At 43.5% G+C, this 25,968-nt stretch overlaps 1 protein-coding gene across 1 annotated transcript in view; it reads right to left on the bottom strand.

Moving 5' to 3' along the window:
- Positions 1-25,968, bottom strand: part of Adamtsl3 (ADAMTS like 3) — a 252,154-nt gene that overhangs the window by 141,930 nt on the left and 84,256 nt on the right. Inside the window, exons 5-6 of the mRNA XM_020176611.2 lie at positions 12,357-12,402; positions 4,588-4,824 (exon numbers count right to left, since the gene is read on the bottom strand). Of these exons, the coding sequence (XP_020032200.2) occupies positions 4,588-4,824; positions 12,357-12,402 (283 nt within the window). The remainder of the gene's footprint in view (positions 1-4,587; positions 4,825-12,356; positions 12,403-25,968) is intronic.

Below are 25,968 nucleotides of genomic sequence, written 5' to 3'. Positions count from 1 at the left end.
TCTTAATAAATAGATACTTCACATGTATGTTTGCATTCATAAAGCGTGAATTCTTTCTAATAAAGAGGACCTTTCTGATGCTCTATGCTTCTGTTACCATGGAAACTGCGTCCGGTCCAGTGGTTTTCCAAGCATCTCTGATGCTATCCACTCTTCCTGGACCTCGCACTCCCTCCAGCTGTATGTCCATCTTTTGTCTCTGTTCTTCTGACTCAATCTTTTCAAAAGATGAGTTTATACTCATCAATCCTATTCATTTCAGCCCATTCATTTTTACCATGTGTCGTGGATTGAATTGTATCTCCTTCTCCCCACAAACAGACATGTCTATCCCAAACCTGTGAATGTGGTCTTACTTAGAAGAAGTATCTCTGCAAATACTAGCAAGGATTTTGACATGAAATCCTGGATTTAGGCTGGGTCCTAAACCCAGTGACAGGTGTCCTTGGAAAAAGAGGGAAGACCTGGAGACAGACCACAGAGAGTGAAGGGAACGTGGAGCCAGAGTTGTGGAAGGGCTTCAAGACTGGACAGCGACCACTAATTCCGGAAGAGCAGCAGGGAGCAGGCTCTCCTTCCCAGCCTGAAGAGCAATGAGTCCTGTCCATACCTTGATTTTGGACTCTGGGCACCAGAACTGTGAGAGAATCAAGTTCCATTGTTTTAAGCCAAGTTTATGGGGATTTGTTATAGCAGCCACAAGAAACTAACACAGTCTGCCACCACCAGTGGCAGGCCAAGTCTCTGAGACTGCTCAGGCTGAGGTCACCAGGGTTTTTGGTCAAAATGAAATGGGTATATTTCACTGCTTGTCTTGCTTGACTTTTTTTTTTTTTTTTTTGGCAGCACTGGGGTTTGAACTCAAGACCTTGCACTTGCTAGGCAGATGCTCTACCACTTGAGCCACTCCCCCAGCCCTTGTTGCTTTAGTTATTTTTCACAGAGTCTCTCATTGTGCCTAGGCTGTTCTGGACCACAATTCTCCTATTTATGCCTTCATGTAGCTGGGAAGATAGGCTGACACCACAAACAGCTTTTTATTGGTCAAGAACAGTTCTCACTAACTTTTTGCCTGGGCTGGCCTTGAACCACAATCCTCCCAACCTCTGCCTCCTGAGTAGCTGGGATTACAGATGTGAGCCACCTCGCCCAGCTCTCCACTTGACTTCTCCTTCTTAAATACTCTCCTGCAGTGATCTTCACTTTTCCGCGGTCTAGAACTCTCTTCTAAGTTACAAATTCAGACTGTGTAACACAGGTAAATCGTGTTCATCCTCACCTGATGTTTTCTGCCTTGGAGAATGACTTCACATCGACCTAGTGATCACGTCAGCACCAGACATCATTCTAAACCCTCCTCACTCCCCACATCCAGTCCAGCACTCAGGCCTAAAAGACCTGCTTCTTTACTCTCTAAAACACCCTCCCTTTCTTATTATTCCAAACGTGACCTTCCAGATCCTGCTCTCTCCAAACCACCAGGCACACTGTCACCAAACGGATCTTCCTGAAAACAAGCCCAACTGAGTTATTGCTTGGAAAAATCCACGACCCTCCTCACAACTCTCAGAACAATTAATGGCATTTCTGCCTATGCCTGTAGCCTCATCTTCGAGCACTATTTTTTTTTCTGTGTATGGTGCTGGAGTTTGAACTTGGGGCCTCATGCTTGCAAGGCAGGCACTCTCCCACCTGAGCTATGCCTGGATCCTTTTGCTTTAGGTGTTTTCGTATCAGGGTTTCATGTTTAAGCCCAGGCTGGCCTGAACCACAGTCCTGCCTAGACTTTCTGTGTGGCTGGAATGACATGTGTGTTCCACCATGCCTGGCTTTTTTTTTTTGGTTGAGATGAGGTCTCACAAACTTTTTTTGCCCAGACTGGCCTCAAACTGGGATCTTCCCAATCTCCACCTCCTGAATAGCTTGGATCACAGGCGTGGACCACTGTGCCCAGCCTTCTAGCACTATGGCACAAGTATGTTCCACCCTCACCCAACAATATGAGTTAGATAACCTTAAACACACCTGCTGCTACGTCCCTAGTCCCTCTGCCTGGGCCTCCCTTCTTCCCTTTAACCTATCTACTTCCCACCTTTTCAAACACTTGATGTTCAAAAACCATGTTATCCAGAGTGCTCTTCTTGACAGTGGGCTAGATTGCTTTAGTAATAACAAATTTACTTTAATTACAAAAGTCATCCATATTCATTTTCAAAAGCTTGGAAAACTACAAGCAGAATCCTACCTACAACTGTTAGGATTGCATTTAGTGTGCAAAAGACTCAGAACGGCTCACACAATGTTGAAGAAGAGCAGATTTGGAAGAATGACAGTGCACAACGTCAAGGCATACTACAAACCTACAGTAATCACGGCAGCGTGGTGTTGGCCCAAGAAGAGACATATAGATCAATGAGCCATAATAAAAATCCTAGAAATAAATCCCCAGCAAAGAGCAAAGGAAACCCAGTGCAGGAAAGATGGTCTTTTCGACAAATGGTGCTGGAACAACGTGGTGTCCATATAAGAAAATTTAACCTAAAAAAGGAGAACAGGACAATAGAGGAAGAATAAGTAACAAGGAGTAATCTGGTTACAGTACAATATATACATGTGTGAAACACCAAGGTGAAACCCCCTTGAACATCAACATACACTTAAAAAAATGAAGGACAGCGGCTGGGCACCAGGGGCTCACACCTGTAATCCCCGCTACTCAGGAGGCAGAGATCAGGAGGATCATGGTTCAAAGTCAGCCCAGGAAAACAGTTGGTGAGACCCAATCTTGAAAAATCCCTTCACAAAAATAGGGCTGGTGGAGTGGCTCAAGGTGAAGGCCTGAGTTCAGCCCCCAGTACCACAAAAAAAAAAATAGAAGGACAGGAAGGTTAAGACAGGTCCCATCTGGGGGTGAGTACCAGTGGGAGGGGGGAGGATGAAGGAGGGAGAATATGGTGGATCTATTTTATACGTGTATATGAAACCGAGCAATGAAACCTGTTCTAAGAAGCAGGGGACAGGGACTGAGAGAGTTTGATGGAGGGGAGAATGTAATTAAGATATACATATGCAAGTGTCAGAATGAAAACCCCCCCGTACATCTAATATATGCTAACAAAAATTCAAAGAATTGAAAAAAATCTACACACGGACTTACATCTTTCACAAAAATTAACTCAAATACAACACAGATCTAAATGTAAATACAAAACTGTAAAACTCCAAAAGCTGACATAAGAGAAAATCTAGATGACCTGAGGTATGCTGATCATTTTAGATTCTAAATGCATGCTTCCCAGAAAAAAAAAAACAACCGATAAGATAAACACTTTTAAGATTAAAAACCTCTTTGAACTTGACAGGGGTGCACAGCAAAGAGTTTGCCTTGAGTCTCAGAGACACTGGACTTGAACCTGTGCTGAGACTGGGGACACTCTTGAGATGAGCTAAGTGCATTTTGATGATGAGATGGACATCAGCCTTTGGTAGCCAGGCGGGGAATGTCACAGTTTGGACATAAAACAACACCCCTCCCTTCCCCTCCCTCCCTCCCGACCCCCACCAAAGGTTCATGTTTTGAAGCCTTGGTTCCCAGCTGGAGATGCTATTGAGGGGTGACTGGGTCACAAGGAAGCTATCCTCACCCATCAATGGATCGCTCCACTGGTGAGTTCAAAGCTGAACGGGTGATTAGGGAGTGGGACCCATTGGTAGACATGGGTCAATAGTGAAGTGACTTTGACAGTGTATCTTTTCTCTCTCTCTCTCTACTTCCTGACCACCATGAGGTGAGAGGCTTTGCTCCTCCACCTGCTCTCCACCATGACACCCAGCCTCACCACAGACTGGACGGAGGAGCATGAGGCTCCTCGCAGTGCCTGACACTTGGTAGACGGTCAGGTTGCTCGCTTGCTGTTGTTACTCTTATGAGATTACAGAGTAGAGGGAATGCTGGACGTTCATTGCTTTGAAAATGTTTTTCAGAGATCCAAAGAACGAGGGTGGAATTCTATCACGTCCCCCGGGTCTTCACACTATCTCAGCAATTGGCAGAATAGCTCAGATCCCCCATAGCAAGTACAGTCCACCGGGTGTGTGTCTCAGTAACGCTCGTCACAGCTCTGCAGAACCCACAGGGAAACATTGCTGGAGTCATCCATGCTGGCACCCCAAGACCAGTGTCGCCCTTCCAAAGCAATCACTCTCAAAGTGTGATCCTAGACCTGCAGCATCAGTATTTCCTAAGAACTTGCTAGAAATGCAAGTTCTCAGCATTGAGTCAGAAATCCTGGGGGTGGGCAGTGCCCTATGCTATCACAACGCCTTGGGGACACTGATATGATCAAGATAGAGAATCACTGATCTGAAGAAATCACAAGAGGTCAGAGACTGCAGTCTTCTGACTCTACACAGGCAAAGTTCACACTATTTTCAATGGGTAGAACATGATTTACAGGCTAGTAACATTCTCTAAACTACTTTTTGCATTAAAAGTCAGTATTTTCAGCTGCATGAGCAAAAGGACGGGAGACCCTCTCTGCATGGCACATCCCAGAACCAAGGATGTGAGCGCCAGGCGCGGCTTACCTGGCAGACGCCACTGAGGCACATGTCCAGGGAGTTGGTGTTGCAGCGAGTTCCATCCAGGACTTTGGGCGCCAGCTCCACTACCAAGTTCTGTCCCCGAGCGTGACACTTGAGCGCACACGGGGCAGTGGGGTCATTGTACCGCGGGATCCATTCATAGTAACGCCCCTGATACTGGACATCATTGTAGGCTGAGCATTGCTGGGCTCTGAAGTCCTCTGCGTCCACGGGGCAGTCCTGGAGGCAGACAGAAGGGGTCACTTGCATTACCCAGCGACAGGGTCAGCAGAAGGCTGGCCATGGCTACCAAAACCCCATGGATCAGGCTCTGCTTGCTTCTTTCTTGGGAGTCCCTCGTTCCTGCACTATCTTCCCTTTTGTTAAATTATAAATTGCATGTATAGCTATGGGGTTCCACTGGAAATTCCATACTGACCTATACATGGGATCCTCTGCTTAATTCTGCTCATTCTTCCACGCAGATATTTCCCCAGATAATTAAGGCTTGCAACACTCACTTAAGTGACAAGTTTTGCCCTAACTGAACCCAGCTTGCATAAAAGTTTCCAAATGCATTACACAATCTCATTTTGCAAACAAGGAAACCCAAATGCCTTTAAGTTATACAGTGATTCACAGTCTTCACAGAAACGTTAAGTGTTGGTCAAGACTCCAGGCGCCATATTGGTGGGAAGGATTTGGTCCCCATTTCAGTCCCAATCTGCTGAGCTTGGTGAGACTGGGTGGCTGTTTCTTTGTCTCTGTGTTGTTTCATTTATCTGCATTTTCTCCCTCCTCAGGCCCCACCCATTGCTCTCCACTGGTACCAAACATCTGCCTTCCTCTGGCTGCTGAATGGGAAGCAGATAACAGAGCTTGCCCAAAGTCTGTCTACAGCAAAAGCAAATAAACTCCAAGTAAACACACCAGGACACTCACGTGCAAAGAACGATAACTCAGGGTTCCTTTTACTAAGGCACTGATTCCTCCCTTCAGATATTTCCAAGGCCAAGATACTGGATGACAAAAACGTTCACTCATCCAAAATCTATTTGGGGCATATAACCTTCCCATTACAGAAACCAGAGGCCAGGTGCAGGGGCTCACGCTCGCAATTCCAACTACTCAGGAGGCAGAGATCAAGAGGACCACGGTTCAAGCAAGACCCCATCTCAACCAATAAAACCCAGGCATAGGGGTGCACGCCTGTCATCTCAGCTATGCAGGAGGTGTAAATAGGAGAATCACAGTCCAAGCTGGCCGAGGGAAAAATGCAAGACCCTATGTGAAAAATAACTAAAGTAAAAAGGGCTGGGACATGGCTCAAGTGACAGAGCACCTGACTAGCAAGTGAGGCTCTGAGTTCAAGTCATAGTACCAAAAATAAAACACAGATACAGAAAAAGGCAAAGGCAATAGATTACTTTATATTTTACTCTTATTATGAAAATAGCATTTCTTGTAAAAAAACATTGGGAAATAGTTTCTTAAAAAAAAAAAGGGTAAGATGCAAATATTCTCCTATGTAAATCGTGATTATTTCCCAAGGACTAATTTCTGGAATTTAAATGTCTGTGTGTTTTATGAACTATTGAGAATATTGCCAATTGTGCTACAGAAAGCTATTCTTATTATTGAAGGCTTTTCTCAGTCCTCTTGCTAGTTGGGTATTAAATAAATTAAAATTATTATTAAATTTTTTCCAGTTGGAAGGAAATGTCTAATAGTTCACTGCTTTCACTTGTATTTCCTTCTTATTACTTAGATATATAATATCGACTCATATTTGTTTTAGTACCGATTCTTCAAATTTTTCTTCTTCTATGTTCTCATTTCTCTATTGGAATGCTTGTCTTTTGTTATTTTTAGCAGATCAAACTATTAACTTTCATAGTGAAGCGATCAAAATTTGTCATTTGTATTGGAAATATTTTCCCTCATTTAATTTTGCTTTTGGCACCTTGTACAGTCAAGAAGTTTAATTTTTTATGTAGACAGCTCTCTTAAGCTTCCCTTACAGGTTTCTTTCTTTGTGAGTGGGCAATAAATGCTTCCTGACTCTGCCTGGAGCACAGATAAATACTTAAAATGCATTTGTGTGGTTCCTTTATAGACTGGCAACCATATTTTCCTCTCGGTTCTGTCTGGAATTTACCCAGATGAATGTGTCAGGTAAAATTCTAGCTTTATCTCTCTTTACAAACAGTTGCTAATAAATTTTTGGCCATGATTTTAAAATATGGTTTCTTTCATTTCTCCCTTTTCTTATTACATTAGTACTGGATTTTCGTGTATGCTTTCTGCCCTTACAAAGTGCCTCAAATCCTTTGGGCATAAGTAGAGAATAAATAGGAGATAATTAAACTTTCCTCTGGGGTTAGTTTTATATGTGTATAGTTTATATATATATATATATATATATATATATATATATATATATATATATATATATATATGTAGTAGTTACATACACAGTTAAGTATGTATTGCTGTGAAATACTCCAAAATCCTACATTGTATCCATTTTTTTTACAGTTTAGTGGAAAATAATCTTTTCTTTTTTTTATGGTTGTGCTGGGGGTACATTGTGGCATTTGCAAAAGTTCTTACTTACAATATATCAAATACATCATGCTTGAATTCACCTGCTCCATCATTCTCCTTTATCTGCCCCCATTCCTGGAACAGTTTCAACAGGCTTGATGTCTGAAACCAGATTACATCTGAACTCAGGTCACACTTATGGGATCAAGTCACAGTGAAGAAGATGGAATTAGATGAGTCTTCTCTCTGGAACTGAGGACTCTGTCATCCATCTGGCCACAGCAAAGGTCTCTGATGCAATGACATCACCTCCTCTTTCTCTAACGGTGGCCAGATGTCTCTGTATCTGACTTTTTGACCCAAAGAGAAGTGTGTGAGAGCAGAGAGCAACACCTCCCCTTGCACCAGGCTCTCACTGTGGCAAACGTTCTCGAGGGACAGACTGCCCTCGATGTCTGACTCTGGACGTCCTTGACCTCCACAAGCCAATGAAGTTTCAAAAGAACCCATGAGAGGTAATTAATGGAGGTGGGCTATCTACCTGTATAACTTTGGTCTCCCTGAAATGATGGCCAGGTTTGTCCCCCTTGGCCAGAGCAGACTGCCCAGAGGCACAACCAGCTCTACTTTCCCAGAAATTTGAAATTGCAACAAGAGCCAGCGATGAGAACCTACATCAGTCCAGGGCTCGGCCACCATTTCTTTCATAGGATGCATGCTGAAACAGAGCAAGGCAGTTCCCACAGCAGAGAAAAGTTAGAGAGGAAAGAAGAAGGGAGGAAAGAAGAAGGGGAGAGGGAGGGGGCGGAGTGGGTGGTAAGGGAGGGGGTGGGGGCAGGGGGGAGAAATGAACCAAGCCTTGTATGCACATATGGATAATAAAAGAAAAATGGAAAAAAATAAATAAATAAAACAGGTCATGTTAAGGGAAGGAAACTAGAAGAGAGGGGAGGGTAAAAGAGGGTGAATATGGTTGATGTACTTTCTCTCTGTGGATAAAAATGAAACACTGAAACTAACTGAAGTTATTTTAAGAAGGGGAATGAGGTAGGATGGAGAATAATGGAGGGAATGAACCAAACTGGCATATAACATATGTGCATATGGAAATGTCACAATGAAAATCCTTGTAAAACTATCATATACTAATGAAAATGTTTTTAAAAAATAAAATAATATGAACACAAAAGTAAATTACTAGACTATGACTGGATTTCCCAAATTAATTTTCAAATAAGACTTCTTGCAGGATATTTCTATTGAAAGTAAACATATGTACAGATGTCAAGAGTACATAGGAAGTATTTGTGAAAATTAAAACTTGGTTGGTTTGCTTAAATTTAATTTAATCAATTTAATTAGTTGTATAATTTCAATCATATTTTATTTTGTCTTTGAAATAGATTTCATAGCCTACCATAAGTTCCTCCTAAAAGGCTTCCTTAAGAAGTATCAAGTAGCACACTTTTTATGCTAATAAAACAGGAGTTCTTTAAAACTATGCTTTTTACCTCACTGTTTAATATGAGAAGCAGATTGCTTTATCTTCTTCAATTTATTGTGAGGAATTCTAAAATTAGTTTGTATGCTGTGCTGCAAACCTTTTTTGGTTGCAAAAATTTGTAAAGCAAATATGAAGGTGTTTCTGCTTCTGCAGTAGATTGGAGCACTTCCATCCATTTACATTTTGGAAATCACTAGCTGAAATAAAAAAAATAGCAATAAAAAAAAAAAAGAAGAAGAAGAAGGGAGGAGGGCAAACCATGCACCTCAATAGAAGGAGCACGTAGCTATGCTCCTCTCTTTCTCATTCCTGGCTCTAGGCTTGAATTCCATTAAGCACACATCCAACCAAGGCATCCCACTGTTTTTGAGCTAATCTGAGTAGGCTTCCCTGTGCCCAGCAAATGATGACCCCTGGTGAGGACAGCCTTATTTCTGGATAGAGCCTCTGGCTTACCTCTTTTGTCCACCACACTGAGCTAGGGTGGTCAGGATTACCATTGCCCTCTCATAAGTGGGGGAGACAGTGACCTAGAAAGTTTCTGACCACCACGCAAGGACATACAACTGGCACAGGACAGGGTTAAGGTTGATCCCCAAAGTGGCCAGTCCTCTGTAATATGACTCAGCACAGGGGACAGGGGACGCTGACTACCTATGTTAAGCAATTTGCTTTACTTCACATTCCTCCAGCGTCAACACCAAGCCTGCTCACGTCTGTCCCAGCTCAAGACAATCTAGGACTTCCCGTGTCATAAACAGTCAACACTTTGGAAATTTAAATGCCCAACACACTCCTGCTTTCCTGTTCCTGGGAAGTATTTCTTCCTGACAGTTAAGCTCGAAGCAACACTCATTTATTAAATACACTTTCTGAGCTTTGTCTTGGAGAACCCCAAATGATATAGCTCACACTGTCGCTCGGTGAGCTGGGCACCCGTGTGCACAAAACACTGAAAGAGCAGTGTCACTGGTATCTGTAGATGACAGTAAGATCCAAGAGTTAAATTATAAAACTGCTTAGAAGGTGTTCATAAGGAAAGAATAGATCCTAGATCAGCAAGTCTGGACTCTGAGCTGAGAGAGCTAATTAATCTAATTTAAAAAGCAAGAGGTATGTCTCAGGAGGAAACAGGCAGCTTGGGAAGCAGAGAAAAGGAAGAGGAGAAGGGAGGGAGAAGGGGAGCACAGGGAGAGTGGGAGGAGGAGGAAGAGAAGGAGGAAAGGAAAGGGAAGAGAGAAGAGGGAAGAAGCAGCTGTCGCCATTAGCGAAAGGTAACTAGCAGCCATTGAGGGACCATCCTGAGAACGGGGTCTCCTTCCCCTCCTCACGCCGAGGAGATGTGTAAACCATGTGAGTTACTTAAGGCAAGAAGCCAACACAGGAGGACTATCTAATAAACTGAATATTTATGCAAGAGACAAGCCATTTATATAATAGGATTGTGCCAAGCTTTAATTTGGATCAGACATTTCCCACCAGTGAAAAGGACCTGGAAGACAGAACGCTTTTGTGATAAGTAAATTTAAATTTTTAAGTTTTATCTTCCTATCCAAGTTATAGTAAAAATTAAATTTTGTGATCCTTTACGTAACCAATGATAACATTTCTACTGTAAAAATACAGAATGGCAGGTGGCCACCATAAACTAGAGTTAGCAAAAAAGGCGTTAGGGGAAAGTGAAATCTCAGATTTGATTGAAAAGATGTGTGATGTAAACAGGGCAGGTTGCGGGAAACACCGCGAGCAAATGAGAACCGGAAGGAATAAATTCAGTGTCTGGGGAAAGTGCAGGGGCTCACCCAGCAAGTGCGAAGGTTGTGAATTGAGTAAGAGATGCACCAGCCGATTTCTGAAGGACCCTGGATACCAGTGAGGGAAACTGGAGGGCAGTAAAGATGCACCCAGGAGAGTGACACAGAGAAGGTGGCATTTCAGAAGGACCAGGTGTGACTGCAGGACAGCCTGGAGGTCTGGGGACAGATACAACAGGAGGTGGCTCTTGACCAAAGCAGGAACAAGAGTAATGGAAAGCAAAGAGGGTCTCCAAGAGAAATCCCAAAAGCAGCACTGTCAGAAATTAGCCACTCACGGGCTCTAGGACATGAAGTGTCCTTCAAGCTCCCCCGTCAAATGTCGCCTGGGGAAGCCATCAGGGAGCCCAGAGAACCCACTGTGTTCATAAAAACATGTGCACTCTTGCCAAACTGTGACGTACTGCACAATTTACAAATATTTTCCCTCGGCCTCTTCCAGCATCACCTTTAATCCTATAAACCCTGGTATTAAAAAACCTGCGAATTCAGAGGATTCAGGTCTTAGACCTCCCGGTGACATGCACGACTTCCCTTGGAAATTCCCCTTTGCTGATAAACCCTTGGTAAGGATAAATCGTCACGGAGCCTTGGGGCCCGGCCCAGGCTGTGCTGAGTGACACTTCAGTCTGAAGGCGCCAGTCACCTGGGAGCCATGGGGCTCCACAGCTGCGTCTCCCCACCAGAGGGAGCACAGCTGGTGTCTCAGGGAGGGCAATGTGGTCCCCAAGGCCCGACAGAGCCCCCCACTCCTGCACGTGGAGGACGGAGCGCCCTCAGCGGTGGGCTCGAGAGCACGTGCGTGCCTTTCGTGTGGCCGAAAGAGCATCTGATTTTCCCCGGGCGCCTGCAGCCTTTTCTTTTTGGGGTGTTCTGTCGTGGTGGGCAGGAGATGCAGCTGTGGGCGTGTAAGCAGGAGCCTCTCCTGGTGGAGGACCCGCTTGGGGCTGCAGCAGGGGAGGACTGATGGTCACGGGGGGCTTCTTTCTCCCGCTTCCCTTCAGTAGCTGTTGGTTCCTTCCCTGCTCTTCCCTGACCTTTGTCCCTTGATAACTGAGTACGCAGGTCTGTCCTACCGTTCCAAGGGATGCAGGGTCTACAATGGCATCTTAGTGTGTCACGCACCTCCAATTACACCATCAACTGTTGCATTCGTGTGTGATTAAAAACTCCACACGTCAGTCCCTGTTGTCTGGATGTCACAAAGCTGGGCCACCCCAAGCTCCTTTCCAAGAGAACAGCCCCACTGCATTCAGATCTCCACATTTCAGAGTTCCCTTTTAATTCCTGTCATTTCCGTTTGGGTTGTACCACTTAGCCAGGGGACCGTGGTGAATAGAAAATAAAATGGCTTCTTAAAAGAAAAATATTCCCCGAAATGCTTTTCGTGCTGACTGATGATAAGAGTCAGGTTTGCAGAAATCCTTCCTTCTGGGTGATTCTCTGGGGAGTCACCTGCACACACTTTGCCGCTGACACAAGATGGTCAGCAGAGATGGAAACAGCACCTGCCAAGTTCAAGTTCGCAGTCTGCCTATGGGACCTTCAGAAAATAACTTTACACCTCGGCCTCAGTTCCCTCACTGGCGTATGAGAAATAACCACACTTCGTCTGCCCCATGGCGTCAGGTGAAATACTGCACATAAAAGCACTTTGAACTTTGAAGGTGATTTTGCGTATTGTTTTACTTCTACTAATCCAGAACTGCTAACTACTTAACACGTCTGACCGGGAGTAGAAAACAGGTAGAAAGGTAGCATAAATGGAAGGGAGCCAAAAGGTATCATCAACTAAACAAATATGCAGATGTTCCACAAAGGCTACCGAGACACCCCTGGCTTTACAGGACATGGAACAGTAAGCCAGAGCGAGATTTTGTCGGGTTGCATATTCTCAAAGGACTTACGTGATTGCTGCATGTCTTGTACCGAATGTTCTGCCCTTCACAGCTCCTAAAGGAAAGAAGAAAACAGTGATTTCATAGCAGTGGCGAGCAGAAGAAAACTCAAAGTCAAGGTGCAAGTTCTGTAGAAAACTGCTGCTGGCGCCCATTATCTCAAAGACTCCAGGGTTAAATCCCGTGAAGTAACTGCTGAGGAAGAGAGGAACAGTCCCAAACCTTCCTGTCTCCAAAAGCGTCGCCTAATGGAGCTGAACTCTGAACTTGAAGACGGGTGACATATCCAACTAGTTGTTCCTCCCAGACTGTGGTCTACACCACCTTTCCAGATGGTGGCAATGGTTGATCAAGTCTCCATATTTTATAATTATATATATATGTATTTTTTTTTTACTGTCATAGGTACATTTTTGAAGTTGTTAAAATCTTCCTAACAAAATCTTCCTGGAAGCACCCAATGAGGAGGGTGACAAGAAGACCATGGAGGTGGCGGGGGGGTCCTTTGGATGGAGGGAAATGACTCCAGGCTACCAGGAGGCACCAGCCATGCCTGTGGACAAGGCCACTCACTCACAGGACTGGTTTTATTTTGATTTTGTGTAGACTAAAAAAATAAAATAAATAATAGTTAATGTGAAAGGATATTTTAAATTGCTCCATGTATTTTGGGGAAAGCCCCAATTGAGGGAAGTTGGTATTAGATGAGGGTAACATCTAATACCACCCTGAGTCACAGTCCTAAAATGCTTTTGCTTCTAGCTTCAAGGGGACAGACAAACAAATTCAAGAGACAAGGCTAAAGAGAGTATTTGATGACAGAAATACTGAGATACAAAAGCTGTTGAAATGCACAGAGTGGCAGTTTCTTTAGAAGTGTTTTTGAAATTCAGAAATAATTTTTCAGATGCATTTCAGTGATGATTTTAGTTATTTAAATAAAAATATTTCGGGGAAAAGAAATTTAAACTGAGAGGGAGGGAAAGAACAGCAGTTGTCTCAGGCCCACTGTGTAGAGCAGACAGCCGTGGTCTACACTCTTCCACCCTGTGTACTGACTGAACTCTGAGTCTCCCACAGTCACTCACTTGCATCTTGAGAGTTGAGTCCAAAAATCTTAAGTTAAGGCTGGGCACAGTGGCTCACACCTGTAATCTCGGCAAACCAGGAGGCGGAGAATCATGGTTTAAGGCTAACTGGAGGAGAGGGGTCATGGGAATTTATCAAGACCCATCTCAACAAAGAATTCAGGGCTCACATCTGTAATCCCAGCTATGGGGGAGGCATCGGTAGGGGGACCAGTGCCACCACAACTGTCACAAAGTGACATGGAAAAAGAAAAATGTTCCTTCTTCAACAACTTCCCATGGCAAACCTGGTAGGCACCAGGACGTGGACATAAAAATACCAGGACACACGCCCTCAGTTCCTTCACTAGTCAGTGGTAAAGGGTTTTTAAAACCAGCCATCTGGCCGCCATCTTTAACACTGTATGTCACCTTGTCCAACACAACCCAGGGCCGGGGCCATGACTCCTGGGTGTCCATTGCTTTGGTTAGAATTTGGTATGAAAATGAATGACTCCTTTATGAAGCAAGCATAAAATGAAATACAAGTTATTTTAACATTAAGGACATGGGGGTCCCTAATTCCCCAAGAAGGAACAAGCCGGTTTATTCTGGACATAATTCTGCTTGCCCAGTGCAGCTGAGCTACAGAAATATCACTCGCAAGTTTTAATGCCATTGTAATGAGTGTGTGCAGGGCTAACGGTTGTCAGAGCAATGAAAACTCCTTGCCAGTGATGTTTTCCGTCCTTTCCAACATTCGCAGCACCCCGAAACTGAACAGTTTTGAAGCTGTAAATTTAGGAATATATAAAAAAAAATCTGCTGACTCCACCCGAGGATATTCATAAAACTTCCCTAGAGTTTATAGCGCTATAATTTATCACACTCATTTGACGATAGACTGACTCAAATACAAGTGTCATAAAGACTGAGAAGCATGTGTTTTGAAGAATAAAAATATATTAATTTTTAGAGTTAAACCTGAGCTCCCCATGGTTGGCACTTGACTGGAATATCAAGTTCCAAATTCCTGCAGGAGAAAGAGACATTCTGGCTGGTGCACCGTTTGCAGAGCAAAAACGGACTTGAGTGTTTAAATGTCACCGACGTCTGAAATAACTTTATTCACAAAGAAATACACAGCCACGTGCACCCATTTCCCTGAATCATGAGTTTAACAGGCCACTGATGAGACAGGAGGCACCCAGTGCTCCCGGGAAGCTCTGGGGTGGCTTTCTGTTTGGTCACCCTCATGTCCTCTTCCAAGAAAAACCGACCACGAGGGCTCACTCTTTATGAAGCTTTAATAGGTCTCTCCAGCCCCTGAAGGAGAAAGGCTGCTAAGCCTTCCCAGTCGCTCAGCAATGGCAGAGCAGGCTCTCCATAGGGCAGGGAGCAGGGATGATGACGGTTTATCTGGGAATAAAAGGTGCAGAGCAGGAATGCTTGAATTGTTTAAACGCCTGCAAGCCCGCTCCGGAATGCATCAGTAAAATCTATGCAGGAAAATGAAGCTTCTTAGACATGGGACAAGTGGACTTGCCCCAAGAGGACAGCCTCGTGCCAGGAACCAGGCTGGGAGCTGGGCTTACACTGTCACCCTCCCCTGACTGTTGGTGCCAGAAGACACACTCTGCTCTCTGCTACTTAATTACACATATGTGTACGTATGTTATATTATATAATTATATGTGATTATACAATATACACATGTATCATTTATGTTATGATATATTTACACATGTATATGTGTACATGTATATGTACGTGTGTATAAATATGTGTGTATATATACATTTATAATTTAGGGTATATAATTTATAATTTAGGGTTTCTAGTGTCTTATTTTTGTGCAGATGAGATGACCTCAGGGGGAGGACAGAGTTGGAGGTTCACAGGTCTAAGAGCAAATTTCAGAACAAGTGAGGATTTGTATATAAATGGTATATATTATATTTTGTAGCATAAGGAATACTATATAGGTGTGTAAAGTGAAAAATTAAGCCAGTACTGTGCTACATTGATCTATGTGCACCCATCCCACCACTGTAGATAAATAGATTTTCGTCTATTTTGCTCTTCTTCAAAACTGTTCATTATCTGTATATTTCCAAGAATCAGTGATTCTTGGAATTAGTCTTGAAGATCCATCTAGGGAACCCTGCATTTTTATGCTGAGACTCTATGAGTTTATTCCCTCTCTGCATTTATTTAGACATGCTTTTAAATTCTCTCACAGAGGTCTTGCACAACTTTTCCTGAATTTATGACAGGGTTCTCTATATTTTGTTAGTAGAATAAATGTTACTGCCTTTCTGAAATTTGCATTCTGTTCTTTGCTCTGGGTAAGAGCAGGTTGTCTGTGCCCTCACCTTATTCCTGCAATCCAATGACTCCTTCATTGTTGCATGCGTGGGAAGCCTTGGATTTCCCGTGTGCACAATCGGGTGGTCTCTGAAGAATGACTTACTTCTTCTTTTCTGATCCCTGCTCTGTATTTTTCTTGCCTCACTCCACTGACCAGGCCCTGAGTCCAGGAGTGAATGTGGGCAGTGACAGCTGCGTCATTAATTCACATCAGAGTTGAGGACAGGCCAGCTCTCTGAGAAGGGCCACACCTGCTGGACAGCAAGACAGCCTCCCTGATCCTGGCTTGCAAAGATTTTTCTTTTCAATCGAAAGTATTGTTTTTTATCAAACACACTTTCCACCAAATGGAAAACAGTGTACTTCTCTCTTAAGCCATCACCATATTGCTTGCAATGCAGATGTGGATCACGCATTTTAGGACTGCACACCTTTTTTTTGGTAGCACTGGGGTTTGAACTCAGGGCCTCGTGCTTGCTAGACAGGTGCTCTACCACCTGAGCCACTCTGCCAGCCTTGCACATTTATCTTTAAATTTCTTAAGTTGCAGACCTGTCTTCCAGAGGGGCGATGTCAACTGACATGCCCCTCTCACCGATGCGAGAGTGACCGAGTTTCTCTGTAGCCTTGCCAGAATTTCATGTCGTCAACTCTGTTTTCTGTTAGACATTCCAACAGACTCACAACATCTCAGTATAGTCTGATTTTGCAACCCTTGATCTTGTGTGTGTGTCTGCCATTTCTGTATTCTGTTTTGTAAGATGTCTGTCATATCTTTTACTCATTTTTCTAATTGGATTATTTCAAATGCCGATTTTGGAGTTCTTCATACACACGCTCATCTTCTGTCAGCCCTGTGATTTGCATCTTCTCCCACTGACTTTGTTTACCCTCTGCTGACCATTCTGCATTACTGTGGCTGACTAAGTCTTGATATCAGGCGAAGTGACTTCCCACTCTGTTCTTTTCCTTTTCAAACTATTTTAGCTGTTTCGGGGCCTACGCCTTCATATATAAACTTCAGGACAATCTTGCTTCTGCTACAAAGACAAGTCTCTCCGGAATTTGGAGAGAAGTTGGTTTCAACCTATAATCCATTTGGGGACAACAGAGAGCTTCATCATGTTGGGTGTCACAACCCAGGAATTAAGCCATCATTTCTTCAGATCCTCATTCATTTCTTTCTGTGGCTTTGCAATCCCATGCAAGTTTGGATGGATCCAGGCACATCTGGCTTTTTTCTTTTCCTTTTCTTTTATTTCTTGCCAGTACTGGGGTTTGAACTCAGGGCTTTGCACTTGCAAAGCAGGCGCTCTACCGCTTGAGCCACTCCTCCAGTCCATTTTGCTTGGTTATTTTGGAGATGGGGGTCTCATGAACAATTTGCCTGGACTGGCCTTGAACCCTGATCCTCCCAATTTCAGCCTCCCAAGTAGCTGGGATTATAGGCGTGAGCCACCGGCGCCTGGCTCAGGCTTTTTTTGAGTGTTTATAAGTGGAACCGTGTTTTAAATTTTGACATCTACATGTTCATCATCTCCAGTAAGAGAAATACAGATTTCTGGATCTTTACTCTGAAGATTTTTGTGTGTTTATTCTGCTAAGTTCACTTTTTAGTTCTACAAGTTATTTTTTGTACATTCCTTGGGATTTTCTGTACCAACAAAAATGTCATCTGCAAAGAAAGACAGTTTGGCTGATGTTTTTTCTTCTCGTCCTATTGCATGGGGCAGAGCTTCCATCACTCTGTGATTACAGTAGTCAGAGCAGACACTGCCACCTTATTCCTGATCCCGGGAGGAGGCATCAATCTTTCACCATTAAGCACAGCTACACTGCTGGCTACAGGTTTTAATGTTTGGTGCCAAATTGAGCAAGGTCACCTCTATTCCTATTTTCCAGAGGGTTCCTCACATAAATTGATGTTGACATTCATCAAATGCTTTTGATCCACCATTGGTTAGGAGCCTATGAATGTTTTCTTCTTTAGCCCATTAAATGAATGGATTGCACTGACTGACTTTCAAATATTACACCAGCCTTACAGCCCTGGGCACAGCGCACAATTCTTTTATTATTTTTGCATACTATTTGATAGTATTTTATTAATAATTTTACATCTAAATTCATGACATACACTGGTCTGTTGTTTTCTTTTTTGCGTGGTCTTTCTCTGGCTTTGGCTTAAGAGTTATACTAGATTCATAAAATGTTGACAAGTGTTACCTTCTCTTTTATTTTTGTGGAAGAGATTTACGGGATTTTTCTTTAAATGGTTGTATCATTTGCCAGTAAAACCATTTGGCCTGGAGACTGTGCAGAAGGAGACAGTTTCATATTATAATTCAATTCTGTAATAGCTATGGAGGTCTATATATTTTTTTCTTTTATTATTCATATGTGCATACAAGGCTTGGGTCATTTCTCCCCTCTGCCCCCACCCCCTCCCTTACCACCCACTCCGCCCCCTCCCTCTCCCCCACCCCCTCAATACCCAGCAGAAACTATTTTGCCCTTATTTCTAATTTTGTTGGAGAGAGAGTATAAGCAATAATAGGAAGGAACAAGGGTTTTTGCTGGTTGAGATAAGGATAGCTATACAGGGCATTGACTCACATTGATTTCCTGTGCGTGGGTGTTACCTTCTAGGTTAATTCTTCTTGATCTACCCTTTTCTCTAGTTCCTGGTCCCCTTTTCCTATTGGCCTCAGTTGCTTTAAGGTATCTGCTTTAGTTTCTCTGTGTTGAGAGCAACAAATGCTAGCTAGTTTTTTAGGTGTCTTACCCATCCTCACCCCTCCCCTGTGTGCTCTTGCTTTTATCATGTGCTCAGAGTCCAATCCCCTTGTTGTGTTTGCCCTTGATCTAATGTCCACATATGAGGGAGAACATATGATTTTTGGTCTTTTGGGCCAGGCTAACCTCACTCAGAATGATGTTCTCCAATTCCATCCATTTACCAGCGAATGATAACATTTCGTTCTTCTTCATGGCTGCATAGAATTCCATTGTGTATAGATACCACATTTTCTTAATCCATTCGTCAGTGGTGGGGCATCTTGGCTGTTTCCATAACTTGGCTATTGTGAATAGTGCTGCAATAAACATGGGTGTGCAGGTGCCTCTGGAGTAACCTGTGTCACAGTCTTTTGGGTATATCCCCAAGAGTGGTATTGCTGGATCAAATGGTAGATCAATGTTTAGATTTTTAAGTAGCCTTCAAATTTTTTTCCAGAGTGGTTGTACTAGTCTACATTCCCACCAACAGTGTAAGAGGGTTCCTTTTTCCCCACGTCCTCGCCAACACCTGTTGGTGGTGGTGTTGCTGATGATGGCTATTCTAACAGGGGTGAGGGGGAATCTTAGTGTGGTTTTAATTTGCATTTCCTTTATTGCTAGAGATGGTGAGCATTTTTTCATGTGTTTTTTGGCCATTTGAATTTCTTCTTTTGAGAAAGTTCTGTTTAGTTTACTTGCCCATTTCTTTATTGGTTCATTAGTTTTGGGAGAATTTAGTTTTTTAATTCCCTATATATTCTGGTTATCAGTCCTTTGTCTGACGTGTAGCTGGCAAATATTTTCTCCCACTCTGTGGGTGTTCTCTTCAGTTTAGAATCCATTTCCTTTGATGAACAGAAGCTTTTGAGTTTTATGAGGTCCCATTTATCTATGCTATCTCTTAGTTGCTGTGCTGCTGGGGTTCCGTTGAGAAAGTTCTTACCTATACCTACTAATTCCAGAGTATTTCCTACTCTTTCTTGTATCAACTTAAGAGTTTGGGGTCTGATATTAAGATCCTTGATCCATTTTGAGTTAATCTTGGTATAGGGTGATGTACATGGATCTAGTTTCAGTTTTTTGCAGACTGCTAACCAGTTTTCCCAGCAGTTTTTGTTGAAGAGGCTGCTATTTCTGCTATGAGGTCTTTAAATGATCTGTTTCACACTAAGGATACTTTGCACTTCACACACCACAGCAGTCACATCCTAAGACAGCAGGAGATGATTCCCACAATCAACTCAATTTACTCTTCAGAGCTCACAGAAAGCTCCAGAACTGGTCCACTAGACACTTGTGAGCGTGGGATAAAAATGGGGTCAAAACCACTAGAACTGGTTAGACACAGTACGCAGGCCCAGATCCCCTGGCTTACTTGCACAAAACCTTGTCTGTTGTAAGACAGACGTCTCTGGACTTAGGGATAAGTGGGTGCAATCCACGACAAGAGTTTCAGTACAGACTGAAAACAGGGATTCAACACGAGACTCCAGCTCTCTGCTCACTTGGGTCTTGGATATTGGATCAGAAGAGTCTTCACTGAGAAACTGGAGCAGCCCACAGTGAAACACTAAGTCCCCAGGAACCTTAGAAAGCCATGTAAGGTACAGTGACAAAACCAGCAAACCAGGAAACAGCCATTCACAAAGAGCCAAGACCATGGGGGGGTGCGGGGAATTCCCCCATGGAAGCTGGTTCAGATTCTCAGAGATACAATGAAAAACTCAAGGAACAAAAGTTATCTCAGAATGAGAGATGAGAGAGAGAGAGACAGAGAGAAACACATAACAAGAGAAGTAGAAAATAAGTTTAGCCAAATAGACAAAGAGAAAAAGACGTATCTGAACAATAGGAGTTTCAACAACAACAAAAATAAATAAAATAATAAATGAAAACAAAGAATAACTCATCAGAGAATGAATCCAATCCTGAAGGGAGTGAGTTCACTGTCAAAGTGTCCCCTTGAAAGTGTCACCTACAATAGACCAATCTAGAGCCACACGGAGACCTGGCAGTGAACCATCAAAAGCCTGGGGACAGACAGACCTTCTACGTGTGCCTCGAGAGGACAGAAAGAATGGAAATTCAGATTTCTCAATAACACCATGGGACTTTGGAAAATGGTGGAGCAATCGCTTCAAATTTCTCAGAAAGTTCCTTCAATGTCATTGTATATCTGGAATAATCGTCATTCAAGGTTAGGGAGAAAATAAAGACATTTTCAGAAACCCAGGAAGCTCCTGGAGAACAGACTTTATAAAAATGAGAAAGTAGCCAGAAAAGGGAGGAGAAGTGACCGGGAAGCAGGAGGTGACCCAGGCAAGAGGGAAAAGACAGTTCTGGGGTAGCAGGAGAGGGCCCAGGGTGCCTGAGGTCCTCGCTGGAGGGCGACAAGTGCCTTTGTTTAGACTTCTTCAGGAGAGGGATCTATAAAAGATGAGATTAGCAAAGTGAAAATTAAAATGAATTGTCCTGAATTAGTGACAGGTACGTAGAGAACTAAGAAAACAAGCAAACAAAAAGACAAAGAAAATATCGACTCTAGTGAAAAGAAAAGGCCCTCACAAAGACGAGTAATCACACTACATTCTGTGACTCAATGTGAATAGTATAAAAATTCAGCCATAATAATTAGCACTGCACCTCAGTCGTGCCTGCAACCCAAGGTATGGGACTGAAGAGAGAGAAGAGGGAGGGGAAGGAAGAAGCGGTGTGACAGATGGCTGAGCCTTCTTCCTCCACAGTGTGAATCTCATAAATTATGCCCACGACCAAGCAACCAAGAAGCTAGCGATACAAACATGTTATTTAGAAATTTAGAATGAATACCCCAAAAGTCTGGTGAGAGTTCACAGCCGATGTCCCTGCAGCTGCAGGGTGGGACATGGGAGGAGAGATTGCTGGCTTTACCTCAAGCCTGCATGAGGTTTTTTTTATCTTTAAGCTACAATCACCTCCCCCGGATCTGACGGTTCCACATCTAAGTCCAAGTACAAGTTAAAAATACTTGAAAGAAGCTGTGTCTGCACTGAACATGAGCACTTTTGTCCTTACTCCCGAGACAACACAGCGAGACAATTGCTAACATCGCGTTAGGTGTTTCAACGACCCGGAGCAGATTTACAGTGGAGGAGGGCAGGGGTGGGTCACACGTCAACAGTGCACGTTTTCTGTAAGGGTTTGAGCATCTGAAGATTTTGGTATCTGCAGGGGGTCCTGGAACCAACCTCCCTCAGATACCAGGGGACAGAGAGACTGTACCTGCACATCTTTGAAGCTAAAAGTAAAAACGTTTTTAAAAATCTCACTGTGAAAGTCTGGGCGGGCACCAGTGACTCACGCCTGTCATCCTAGCTCACTTGGGAGACTGAGATGATTATGATTCAGGGCCAGCCTGGGCACACAGTTCAAGAGACTCCATCTCCAAAAGTAACCAGAGCAAAATGGACTGAAGGAGTGGCTCACGTGAGACAGCGCCTGCTTTGCAAGTGTGAAGTCCTGAGTTCAAGCCCCAGTCCTACCAAAAAAAAGAACTCTGTCGTCTTTAACATAGCTGTCAATATTCTTCACAAAATTAATGACACTTACTTATCCCACAGACTCATGCCGTAGTCAAGCCTATAATCTTAACAACCCAGGCTCATTCATTAATTTATGGAGCAAAACTTAATTACCATTTGTCAGTAACAGTTCTGGACAAACCATAAAATGCAAAAGATGCCATCTCTGCCATCTCAAGTTTTGTCCCCATTGTGCAAATAGAAAAAGAGCTCAGTGAAATGAGCACCAGGATAAATGTAGGCAGTCATCACAAGACCCTATAGAAACACAGGAGAACTGTACCTAACCGCTTACAAGGTAGGAATTACTTAAAGCAAAATGTGGGATTTCAGAGGACTTTTCAAGGTCAAGGGTATATCAACCCAGAAGGAAGAAGATGGTGCTGGAGACAGAAAGGACAGGACCACAGCCACAGGTGACAGTGAGGACACACCCACCGTTCACACCTCCAGCAAATGCACTTTGGGACCTGATTCCAGGTTAGATGCTATGGATCTCAGAACAGTAAAGTCTCTGTCCCTTCCTGGAAAGGGGTTCATTTTGCCAACAATTACAGAGCCAAACTAGATGCAAAAATGCACAAAAGAGGAATGTCAAAGAAAGACCAAGGTCGAGATAGCCTTCCTGCATCCTGTGAACACAGACGCCACCAGGGTATTCCATGGTTCTTCCTGCTGCTTCACACATGCAGGCACTCTCTCTCTATTGTGCTATTCTGTTTTTCTTGAGATTTAAAACCACAGGAGTTAATTGACTACATTTTTGTCAATGGTACTGATGTAATTTGATCTATTTCCATAAGGACAGACAATTATCCTAACGTCATTCATTTACAAAGTCCGTCATTTCACCCTCTATGGGTCACATGCTAAGGTTACATTTACACCTGGGTTTGGTTGTCAGTTCATTGCTTTTCTCATCATTTATTTGTCTATTCACGCCCTAATATTTAAAAAATACGATGCTTTATAATGAGCGTTACTATTCAGCAATGCCAGCTCTTTATACTTAAAGATTGCCATGGTCCTCCGCGGCCAAAAATCGCACGTTTTCCTTCATATGCGGACCGTAGACCCAAAACAAATGCAGTGATATTAGTGGACATGGGTCACACACTAAGGGGAGAACTCATACAGGAGGAATAGGGAAAGGGAAGGAAACCTAAAACCTGAAAGTGGTTGATGTGCCCACTGTAGAGGAGCAAATACAGTCATCTTAAACTGGCAGAGGCCGCTATGGGAAGGGGACCGGGAAGTAGTGAAGAGGTCTGGTGGAGATGAACCAGTGTGGGTTGCAATACACAAGTGCATGGAAGCAATGCTAGGAATCTCTCTGTATAGCTATCCTTATCTCAAACTAGCAAAAATGCTATAAAATAAAATAAATAAATAAAATTGCCACGGTCATTCTTACCTTATTTCTCTTCTATATGAATTTCAGCATCAATATGTAAGTTCTGTAAAAATAAAATCCATAATCCTGGAAAACGCAGCCTTCCAAAAGGTGCATGGCCTCCAAGAATAAGTAAAACTTAGCCGTATTTCACACCAACATTTTTTAAATGTCTGCACGATATCAGAGGCAGAGGATTAAGACAATAGACATACAAACTGGCAGCTTTGCGTGAAGGGAAAAATTAAGACAACAATACCCTGGCAGCATTTTAAGACTTCATTGGAAAATAACAGGACAGGGAGAACAAATCAAGTAGCAGGAAGTTTGAAAAAAGCACTCCTGAATGCACAGGAAAACTAAAAAGAGGTGAAAATGAGCAGAAAGAACATGCTAACAGGGAAGGCTGACAGAAACCAATGTTGTTCCTGACGAAGAGACTGGAACAGCAGGCGAGATCCAACAACCAATGACACAACAGAAGAAAAATTTTCCTGCAATAAATAAATCTGTGAACAAAGTGATTTCCTGTGCCAGAGGAAAACCAGTAAGACCAGTGTGAGACACAAGCGTGGGAAGCATCTGAAGGAGAAAAGAAAATCCTCTAAGCATCCAGCAAATGCATTCTTGTAGAAAAGAGCAAGACAAAGCTACCCCGGAGATCTGTGGGTTGCACTGCACACCAAGCACCACAGAGAAAGAATTCCCGAGTGCCGTGAGAAAAAGGTGTGTCTGGGGAGTTTTGTCCCCACCTAAGCCCCTCACTGTCCTTCTGTGAGAGCAGACAGGGGCATTTTCAGATACATAAGACCCACGACTTTTTCCAGAAAGCACAAAGCTTGCAAAGCCTGCCACTCGAGGTGTGGTCTGAGCACAAGTGGCCCTGACGTCACCTGGGAACAGAGCATGGCACTCTGTCCAGATCTTAACGAGGTCTCTAGGCGACTCAAATGCTCATCAACATTCCAGAGACACAGCTCAAAATACATGCCTGCCAACAAAGTGATAGTTCCAAGGGAAGAATTGAAAAGATGGGTCTTGAAACAGCATGCACACACACGGTGAAATTTGCACAGTGGCTTCAAACATGGCTGTGAAAAAAAAAGACATAAAAGAGAAAAACTGTGCCAATAAACTGAGTGTAAAAATCCAAAATCCTAAAATAAATGGGAACTATATAAATATCTCCACTATCTTATATAGAGGGAAATCCAAACAAACTATTACCATTTTTTAGTGGTACTGGGTTTTGAACTCAGGGCCTCATGCTTGCTTGGCAGGTGCTCTACCGTTTAAACCACACCCCCAGCCCTGTTTTGTGTTGAGTATTTTCAAGATGGGGTCTCAGGAACTCTTTGTCCATGCTGGATGCTTCTGATCTCTGCCTCCTGAGTAGCTGGGATTCAAAGCAAGGTAATCAGTGAATAGCTGTGTGCCGTGCCTGGAAATCTGTGCAGAGCAGACACAGGGTGGACGCTTCGGGTACTTTTTGCTCTGTTAGCTGAGACGGGATTACAGGTGAAATACACCATTCACTGTTCACAAAAGAGAAGCCAACACCGAAGAAATGAGGAGGCCACAGATCCCAGGAAATTGGAGTGACAGTCTGGGTAGCTGATCCCAGCCCATCAATGGTGTTGGGGTGGCCTGAAAAACCCCACTGCACGGGTCCCCATGGATGAGGGGTTCTGGTGAAGTGAAGGGAAGGTACTGCAGCAACTGTCTCCAAATAAAGGAAAGCCACAAAAGGCACAAAAAGAAATTCATTAGCACGAAAGCCAGGCTCCTTCTCACGAATGCCTCAACTGCACCTGTAACCACACAAACCTACAGCAGTGAGTCTTAACTGCAGAGGCATTTTCCCTGGAAAGCCAGGACAGAATTAACAAGGGATTTGATCACATCCCGGCTCTAGCCCAGATTCCCTCACCTTTGGAGTATAGGAACTTGGAGATGGACACACACGCCTATGAGTATATGGACTTGAATACACATATATTCAGACACTGTAAAAATCAATCCTCACCGGGCATGGTGGTGCACGCCTGTAAGTCCAGCTATGCGGGAAGCACAGGTAGGAAGTCAAAGGCTGGCCTGGGGCAAAAGGAAAACTAAAGTAACGCAAAAAGAGCTAGCGGTGTGGCTCGAGCACTGGAGCCAGTGCCCCTCGTGTTTTTTCTTTGTTTGCGAACTCGTACACGGTTCTTTTCTGATGAACGTATTCAGGCTGCAGACGTCCCTGTAAAGATGCGTTCAGGCTTAGGAACCCCCGTGACACCTTGCATTTCCACCATTTCTCTTCATTTCCAGTCTTCTTCGCTCCTGAAATGCTACCTTGTGGATTTTGCCATGTGTGTAGAGACACCAGCTCACTTCTAATTCCGTTCACGTCGCAGCTTTGCTCCACGCTTCTCTCTAAGATTTGCCTCTGGCAAACGCACGTGCTTTTGTTT

The sequence above is a fragment of the Castor canadensis genome, chromosome 19 (genome assembly GCF_047511655.1).
Source record: "Castor canadensis chromosome 19, mCasCan1.hap1v2, whole genome shotgun sequence".
NCBI classification, from domain to species: domain Eukaryota; kingdom Metazoa; phylum Chordata; class Mammalia; order Rodentia; family Castoridae; genus Castor; species Castor canadensis.
This window is presented reverse-complemented; position numbering and strand designations above follow the sequence as displayed.